This window comes from Salarias fasciatus, chromosome 19 (assembly GCF_902148845.1).
Source record: "Salarias fasciatus chromosome 19, fSalaFa1.1, whole genome shotgun sequence".
Taxonomy (NCBI): domain Eukaryota; kingdom Metazoa; phylum Chordata; class Actinopteri; order Blenniiformes; family Blenniidae; genus Salarias; species Salarias fasciatus.
The window spans coordinates 11,553,431-11,562,920 of record NC_043763.1 but is presented as its reverse complement, the minus strand read 5'-3'; the positions used below and the strand labels follow the sequence as shown (position 1 = coordinate 11,562,920).

At 45.1% G+C, this 9,490-nt stretch overlaps 1 protein-coding gene and 1 pseudogene across 1 annotated transcript; both read right to left on the bottom strand.

Annotated features, from left to right (window-relative positions):
* Positions 1 to 320: 320 nt before the first annotated feature.
* Positions 321 to 4,579, bottom strand: LOC115406297 (transforming growth factor-beta receptor-associated protein 1-like). Its single transcript, XM_030116241.1, is given in 12 exon segments — positions 321 to 461; positions 551 to 972; positions 1,052 to 1,202; positions 1,288 to 1,422; positions 1,601 to 1,744; positions 1,829 to 1,886; positions 2,007 to 2,354; positions 2,493 to 2,575; positions 3,208 to 3,362; positions 3,551 to 3,745; positions 3,890 to 3,937; positions 3,940 to 4,579. Coding segments are annotated over 12 exon segments (2,511 nt in total). The 5' UTR covers positions 4,571 to 4,579.
* Positions 4,580 to 6,252: 1,673 nt separating this feature from the next.
* Positions 6,253 to 9,230, bottom strand: LOC115406304 (four and a half LIM domains protein 2-like; annotated as a pseudogene).
* Between the last annotated feature and the right edge of the window lie 260 nt (positions 9,231 to 9,490).

The following is a 9,490-nucleotide window of genomic DNA, read 5'->3' as shown; positions in this document are numbered from 1 at the left end:
TGCAGTCCACTGTGCTTTTTAGGAAGTGGCTCCAGACACTACGCCCTGAAAAACTGCACTCTTTGCTCTCTTGCATTCTGAAACCGGTTATTTGCACAATATATTTTCTTTTATCTAATTAGAGAACATGTCTGTTCCACAGTCCATGAATTGAATCCTTGTAGGCTTAGCCCCGATGACACAGTCTAATCTGGCGAAATGATCGGTTGGGAAAAGAGACGCTTAACTAGCTAGAAATGAGTGTGGCTCTCAAGAGTGTAAAGACACACATTTTCACAAAAACAACAACAGACGGGTACTTTGGCGTATTGATATCTTTATTACGCAGAGCAGCCGGTGCAAGTGACATGAATCAGCTCTCCTTGCAGGTTGCAGGAAAACTGGGGCTCTGCAAGTTCTCTTTGACAGACCCTGCACTTCTGCTCTTTCAGCACTCTGAACATTGTTTTTGAGGCCTGGAGCTGCGGACCAGAGAACAAAACAGGAGGCACGATTACACGCAATGTTCACTGCAGTGAAACATTTTTTTTAAATATGCTATAGCGCTCACCCAAATGGCTTTGTGCCTCAAGAGCTCCGCCTGGGACAAGGCCCTCTGCAGCCTCACCGTCTGCCTCTGGTGAAAGACTCGCCGGTAGGATCCGACTAAAAACTGGGAGACCAGCTGAACGGACCAGGTTTCAGGAAGCAGCTGGATCACAGTCTCCACTGAGAAGGCCTGAGGGTGACTGTTGAGCAGATCCACGGCAGCACTTATGAGATCCTGGGAGCTCAGGTAGACCTGGAGCAGGCTGAGGAGCAAGACCTCCTTGGACTTGAAGTCCCGGCCCCGGGCAGCCCTGCAGCAGTACAGCTCTGCTGCTCGGAGGTCTTTCTCCAGATGCACGAGGGTCTGAAGGGCCTGCAAGTGTTCACCTCTCCTACCAAGGAGAATGGCCTTCTCAGTGTGCAGGGTTGTTGATTTTACACTCTCTGTAATCAGAAAAGAAAATACATTTTGCTGTCTTTCTTTTACTGATAGTACTAATTATCTCATGAAGCAGCCACACACCATACACAACAGAGATGTTATAGAATTTGGATTCCCACAGCAGCTGCTGCAGCTTCCCTCTGGTCTCTCTCACATCTGACTGTTCTTCCTCCTCCTGTCTCAGAGCTTGAGTAACATATGCCAGGGCCAAGCGGTTGTGATAGCTCTCCTCCTGAGGACAGATTACATTAATTATGTCTCCGTGCATTGGATAAAGGAGCCAGAGAATTAGATTAGGTAGCCGCTGCTGCACACACCTCATTGTTAAGATCATTGATTAGGAATTCAAGATACAAAAGCAGAGCCAGGGGATACTTGTGTAGGAGAGTGAGGACGTCGTTTGCGTCAAATAGGTCATCTGGCGGACGCCTGGTGAAAATCTGCACCCCTGTCTTTGTCAAATAAGGCAAGATTGTTAAATTGAATGAGTGAATAGTTAAATGAATGGGTTATTTTCATCAGTCTAGGAAATAGCATGTCAACATGATTTGATCTGAGACACACATTGTACAACTCTGCCCTCTAGTTTAGCTGAGAGCATAGAAAATGGAAAAAAAAAGAAAACCTCACCTCCTGGTTTTGTTGCAGAGTCCAGTCTGCAAATGCCCACACAATATCTGGGCTTTTCAGCTCACTGAGTGTTTTCACTATGTGCCCATACACATCTGAGCATGCAGGATCTCTGTGGAGGTCTTCCGTTATCTTCACCCAGGTCTGGAAGAATATAACAACATAACTCACACTACTTCCCACATGCAGTGTGCATTAATTTATTGTTGTGTTTAGATGAAATTTTACCTTTATTGCTTCAGTTTCCATTCCATGGCTTTTATAGAGGCAGCCTAAAGCAAACAACCTGGAAATCAGAGATCATAAACCTTTAGACACTGTGGGAATTATCCTCACATTAAGATGAAGCAAAGTGTTGCTATTTCAGACGTGTGGCTGAAAGTCTTGAGCCATCTTGATTCTTCACCTGTTGTTTTGCTCAAGCACAGGGACGCAGTGGTCCAGGCTGCACTCATTAGGAAGAGCCACAAGCTGCTGCAGATTTTCCGTGTCCTCCAGTATGACATATAACCTCAGGAGGGCGCTGTCCACCTCCTCACTGCACCTCAGGCCTTGCTCGGTCCCCCTGACCGCCCTGAGCAGATCTCCCAGGAATTCCAGGTAATGATGAAATGTGTTCCTGTCCTCCTGCCAGAGCACCTGGAGGTCCCTGCTCTTGTTTCCTTGATCAAGGCCAGATTGAAAGTCCTGGGCGAGACACAGCTGCACGTCGGGGTAGAGATGGATGATTTCTCTGGGGTCCAGCTCTCCTTTGCTGTTCAAATAGGAAATTAGTATTGATTTGTGTTACTCGTCAGTGTGATATCACCAGAAAATGGACACTCCACATGCCCGTAGCGTTTTGTTTTATTTAGAGTTTTGAGTGTCGTGATAATGAGGTTTTTACTCTCACATGAACAGATCTCTGGCATCTGAAAAGCCCTCCTGGTAAAAATGAGCAAATCCAGCCAGGCAAGTGATGGCCTTCTGCAACTCCTGCCAGTTAAATTCAAAAAACAATAAATAAATAAATAATAAGCCCTTTCAGAAGCAGGCACACATTGCATGAACATACTTTATGCATTAATATGTGGACTAAAAAATAAGTGAGGCAGAAGACTTTGTGAGTATCTGGTGGAGAGCAGCTCACAGGGAAACAAATCACGGCGAATGATAATTGATCCGCGTGTTAATTCTAACAGGGAACACCTTTAACCTGTAATGTGAGATGTGGTGCAGATTACTCTAAATGTCAGACACCATCTGCTCCCCTCCGTTGCGTTTGTTCAGCCGGAGCACACCTACAACAAACTCACATTAATGTCATCAGTCTGCAGCCTGACGTCTTTAGACAATCTGGTCCGCAGCGATGGAATATTAAAATCGGAGGCTATGATGCCATGCCAGCTGGGTTTATGATGCATGCATGTTATCTACGCATCAGTGCTACTTGTGACTTTATAAAGTACTGGAATGACAGCAGCGTTGTGTGCTGCCCTGCAGGAGCAAACAGTAGTCAAACTGCAAAAGGAGAAAAATAATGAAAAAGAAGTGAAGTCACACAAACAGCCACATTTCAAAGCAGGGACACTTTGTGCCCCGCTGTGTGTCTATAAGTCACATTTCACCTTGTGTGAATCCAGTGGTCGATGACTTTGAACTCCCTCCAGCAGCAACAAGGCCTCCTCAAACCTCTCATGTCCTGCGAGAGCCTGGATCTGCTCCCTGAACGGCACCATGCTCAGGCTGAAAATGTCTCTCTCTGTGAACACCAGCGCACCATCTGAGGGGAGATTTGTTTTTTTTTTTTAAGAAACACTCCGTGCGTGGGAACGGCAGGAGCAAAGAGAATGATTGAACAAGTGCAAACGGAGAGCAACACGGCAGCATCTTCGAAAAAAATAAAACACAGCTGAGGTTTTGGCATATTTTCAGTCTACAATCTGCGGTGAATTGATGGTGTCGGTTTACCTGATGTGGAAAGAAGCCCCTTTGCTTCATTGAGACTCACAGTCTGTTTGCACTGCTGATCTAACATGCTGTAGACAGACAACGTTTGGGGCTGCAGGGTTAGTATGTAAGGGAAACATACTCTGGCTGCCAGCACCTCCTGGGGCCACTGCAGGGGAGGGCGCTGGCATATCCCTGTCTTCATCACAAACATGCCTGAAGGGACGAGGGCGGAAGTAATATGTTGGTAAAACAAACAGCCTCGGGCTGCATGGATCTGTGTGTGATCTGATATCAGATGCATTTCTGCTGTATGCATACATGACATCTGCACCAGGCGGCCGTTACAGTTGCTCTCACCTAAATATTCAGGCCCGTTCAGGAGGAACTCGCCTGGCCCCACCGAGCGACCACAACGTGCTGCCTGCTGTGATCGTGAGGGAAAAGCTCCTCGCTGCTCCCGCTCTGAGTGTCACAGAGGAGATACCTGTCGCTAGTGGCAACGCACAGGCTCGCTCCATCCACCGCCAAGGCCACTGGATCTTGCTGCATAGGGATTTCTTTGACGACCTCCCACCGGTCCACTCCCACCGTGTGGATCCGGATCACCTTCCGGCGGCTGGACGACGTCACCATCTCCACACTTCCTGTCCGCGCTGACGAGTCGCACACCTCGAACAAAGACACGTGCTGGATCTTCTTCAGAGCTGACACCGGCTCCAAGGAGAACATGTTGAGGGCGCTGATGCTGCGGTCCCACAGGACCAGCAGATGGTTGAAAACTGGGACTGTCCTCAGCTGGGCGACGGGGTTGCTTGAGCCCAGTTTCCTTGCCCTACCTTCTCTGAGTCCGCTTGAGCCGAGACTCAGGTCTCCGTTCGTGTCACCGGTGGTGATGAAGTGCTGGACTGATGCGTCTCTCGTCCCCACGTACACATTTCGGTCGTAGCACTCGACGCAGTGAATGCCGGATTTGCCCTTTTCTTTTGATGCCGCTTGCTTTTCGTACACATGTGACAGTCTGAAGGCTCTAAAAGCCATTGTGCAAGTTTATGATGGTTCTGAAAAGATTAAAGAGGCAAATGCAGCTGAAGTCAAGCAATAACTCACCAGCAAGCAGAGTGGAAAATAATTCTTTAATACTAAATCTTTTTACTGTGAAAAACCGGCATGAAATATATATCTGCTCAAATCAAAGCTGCTGCTATTCTTCAGTGAAATATAAAATCAGACACCCCTACCTCTCTGCTGTTCAGTCTCCCTCTAATTCCTCCACAAGTTTATGTACTATAAAGTACTTCTGTGTCCCATGTGACTATATCCTGACAGGAAGTCCATGTCAGCGTTTTTACGGCGCTCATCCTGCCATGTGAGGACACTTACACAACTCATCCAGCGCCCTCACCAAGAAAACCAGCTTTTTACAAGCGTCGCTGCAACGTGCGATGGTGAGGAAGACGGATGTTTAGAGGTGGCCGCAGCGGCGGTCATTGGTGTGCTTGGTATGTGGAAAGGCCGAAGTGGTCAGTGGATAATAGACACACAGGAAGCAGTGATGTGCACAACACACTATATATGGCGTGTTTACAAACTGCATGACTTGAGTGTGAAGAGGTCAAGAGGCAACAGTACAGCTGGGGTGTTTGTGTGTGTGTGTGTGCGTGTGTGCGTGTGTGTGTGTGTGTGTGTGTTTTATAGCAATCATAGTCCAATGAATGAATGTGCTCTTAAAAAGATCTGCTTTTTGAACCTACCATTACAGTTATAACTGTCACAACTTACTTTTAGACCGTGATAGCAGTTTTTGCTTTTTCAAAAGGCAGCTGAGTTTTTTTTTTTTAACTCAAGACAAAAAATGCTCAGCACTGAAATTCGAAGTGTCACAGAATAATTGAAGAAGATACTAAATAATCTGGACCTTCAAGGGATTTATAAACTATCACAAAGAAAAGAAGCTTCAATAAAACAGCTGAGGTAAACTGCTGCCGTCGGTTGGCAGAGCAGGTCACGTCCAGATCAGAACTCCAACCTGCTCCCGATGGATGGACTGAGCTCCTTGCATTGCAGCCGTCTTCATTTATGTGTGAAATGGTGAATGCTCCTAACAACGTAACGCCCATTCACCATTCATGTCTCATCTATTCGTTTTTAGGATCCCTCTACCTTTTCCTAAGCTGTGTCTTCTGTCCGGGTGTTTCCAGGTCACCGTGTTGGTTTTATGCATCACTGTACCAAGTCGAGCCTTTCGTGCCAGCCTTCTCATGTCTGCAGCTTTGTCAGACATGGCTCATGTTGCTCTCAGGAGGGCTGAGCTAGTTCAGGACGAGGGACGCCTTGTGAGTAAGCACGGGCTGAGTGAAGTGGCAACCATGAAGCGCCGGCTTTTTAGAGCTAACGGTGATAAGAATGAAGAGAGACAGCGGCTCTACAACCGTGTGCATCTATAACGCCTCAAGTAGTTTTACTACTAGATTGTCAGAGAGACACAAGATCAGAAAAAAAGTCTCGAATTGTGTTTATTGCAACAGCTTTTAGAGTTTGAAGCATTTCACATGAAAAACCAGGCAAATCATGCATCATTTATTGTTGCATTAGTATGGCTCTCTTCCATCTAACTATGCAATAAAATCATCAGTATAATGAAGATTAAACCTATTTTAAGCATCAAACATTTTGGCGAAATTTATTTGGCAATTGTTTTGACGTGATGTTTGTATAATGTAATGTAAATAGTGGAAGATTGTGCAGTGAAGTGTAGTTTATGCGTCTTTCTGTGGCAGTGTGTGGAAGAGAAGCCATGGTCATTCACAGCAGCAAAACAAGCTTTTGACATTCAGTTTGTGTATGTACCAGGCATGCTAATAAGGTATTTTTCATCACGGCTCGGCAACATCTGTATGAGACTATGAGCTGTTGTTGTCACTGGGACCAAAGGTGGGATCCTTCCACGAAAAGGTCATTTCTCCCTGCCGCAGTCGGTGCACAGAACGTTGTCGCGCTTGGTAGGAATCCGCGTCCCACCAGCGATATCGCGCACTGCATGCAGGTGAAGCACTCGCTGTGCCACTGGCGCTCCTCAAAGGAGATGTACTTGGCCCCGGCCAGACCTGCAGAACAACAAAGATTTCCTTATTTTCATGCTGCAAAGGTTAATGAAAAACCTGTCCATTCTCTACCTGAAGGTTCCTATGTAAGTGTAAGTGAGGGTTTTAAATACAAGAAGAACAGCCTGGTGTCGGAGTGAATGAAACATAAACACAGCTTGTGACTCACTAGTAATAGCCTTGGTGCAGCCCACACACTTCTTTGCATACAGGTTGCTGAAGCATTCGAGGCAGTACGGGTAATCTTCCCGAGAGGTGAATCGCTGGCCTGACAGCTGCTTCCTGCAGCCAATGCAGAGGAAACACTCCCGGTGCCAGGGCTTCTCCTGGTAGGTGACTCCACCTGTGGTTATAGCCTTGAAAATATCACAAATCCGTGTCAGAGAAAAAAAGAAAAAAAAAGAAAAAGAGACTGCCGAAACTCTCACAATGTCATTCTCTCAGCGTTTTGTCAGTTGACTTTGCAGCCTCAAGGTAAGCAAACCTCCGAGTCAGGAGATTTACCGCATCAGTCGATACACGTGAGGCGCTCAGCTGTAACCCTACCTTCTTACAGGCGCAGCACTGGTATGCAAACTGCTTCTCGAAGCAGGGCACACAAAAGTAATCAGCGTCTTTAGGGATGAAGGACTTGGTTCCTATTGGCTGCTGGCAGCGGTGGCAAAGGAAGCAGGTCTCATGCCAGCTGTTCCCCTTGTATTCCATTTTACGAGAACCTGGCACACAGGAGGAGAACAGCTCCGTCAGCATATGGTACCTCCATGACAGAAACACCCTGCAGCTGAAAATAGCCCTGCTTTCTCTGTTGGAAAGAGACTGTCTCATCTATGTATTCTTTGTAAAACATTTGGGAATAATAAAACAATGTAAGGTTTTGTTTGTTGTGTTACATGTGATAAAACTTGTAACAATGTATGCAAATGTTATTGTACCTAAATTTGCATCGGGTGTGTATTTTCCTTTCTTTTTTTTTGAGTGTAGATAAATTATATTTTAACATATCTCTTTATCCTAATGTCACTTCAGCACAGCACAGTGTCAGAGTTCACAGAGTTACACGGTTAAATAGATGCAATCTCATCCCAAAAGGAAACGTACAAAACAGAAGGATGGAAATCTGACTTCACGACTCTGTGGCTTCATAATAAACTAAATTTTCAATCGTCATCTAAAAGGTTAGGAAACTATACAGCTTTAAGTATATGACCCTTATAGCCATACCTTGCAAAAATAATTGTTGAACATTTCATAAAGTGTTAATTTTTCCCATATACGCGAATGTTTTAGTTTTAGAAAGTGTTTTGTTGTGATTTTTATCTCTGAATTTGGAAAGTCCAAAGCAGCAACAGATGGTACAATAATTTATATGAAAGAATACTCAATACTACTTCTTAATTATTGTAAGTAATATGATTTTCACTTAGATTTAGTTCAGTCATTAGTAGTTACCAAACACATAAATTTAATATGTTCTTTTTTTTAATTACAAAACAACAATCTGAACTGCTAACAGACTAATTTTGGAATAATTAAGCTGTACAACGCTGTCTGCTCTCACAAACTCACCTGAATGTTAATATTGTTTCGCGAGCAGTAAAGTAGCTGTGGCTCTAATACTGATATCTTCACTATTTTCTGCTCAGTTCTGGTTAAAGTTGGTTCTAAATGATTTATAACATCAATCATTGACCTATTTACAATTGTGCTCCATGATATCTAGGTATCTTCATGATACCTGGCATGACGGTTTTCTGCAGGTGTTGCACTTGGACGAGTAGTCATTGGCGTGGCACTCGGTGCACAGCAGCAAATCATCCTTGGCGGCGAAGGCCTTCTCCACCAGAGAGCGGCTGCACTTTGAACATTTGAAGCACTGCTCATGCCAGTGGCGGTCCTTGTAGGACAGGTCCTGTGCATATTTAACATGGCATTTAAAAGATTTCTTTAACTTCAAGCATCCATGGAAAATTTATATGTGTTCGAAAAAAAAAAAAAAAAAACTTCAAGAGAAACTGTAAGACAGACTAGATCTCACTGGAAATACGAGCAGATAATTTAAATTCACATTACTGACATGGGAGTCGTTATTCTCAGATCAGTGCTCGTTGTTCTACTTACCTTGCAGTTAGAGCCAATCGGTAAAGAGCAACCCTCACAACAGTTCGCAAACAGGTTCTCATAGCACTTAGTGCAGTACTGTGTGTCCTCTTTCATTATGTACTTCTTCCCCAGCAGGGAGTCTTTGCAGTAATGGCAGTCGAAGCGCTCGGGCATAGACATCGCGGTCTGCTCTTCTTAGCTGTGGGTCAAAAGAGAAGCAGGAAAGCTGGACAATAAGAAGGAACAGGTAAGACTGAAAGTGCTCAGTAATAGTCCAGACAATTTCTTCTCCCTTCTCAACAAGCAAGTACAGAGGAAGCCAAGCAATTTTCTCCTTCTTTGAAAGAAGGAAAAAAAAAAAGAAAGACGTGGAAAAGCAGTGTTGTGTTCATGAAGTCTGTACCTCAGTTGATACAGGGCGAGGCTGAGGCTGAATGCAGGGACTGTGGAGGCTGAGCGGCGGACACGGGGATGAAAAAGGGGTCAGGCAGGATTATGGGGGTGTCCGCTCGGGGGGCTCTTCTATAAATACAGGGTCTCTTATTAGCGGTAATCTCTGGGGAGAATGGACATGCTCGCCGACATCATTCTGAACCTTTTAAGGGAGCTGACGCTGCACGGATCACCAGCCCATTGAACGGATTTAATCGACGTTGCTTCATCCAAAAATACTGGAAACCACTGCAACTCGGCAAGAAGAACATGACTGTTGGGGGAAATTGAAGTCAGAGACGAATTGTTAATTACCTAAATCTGA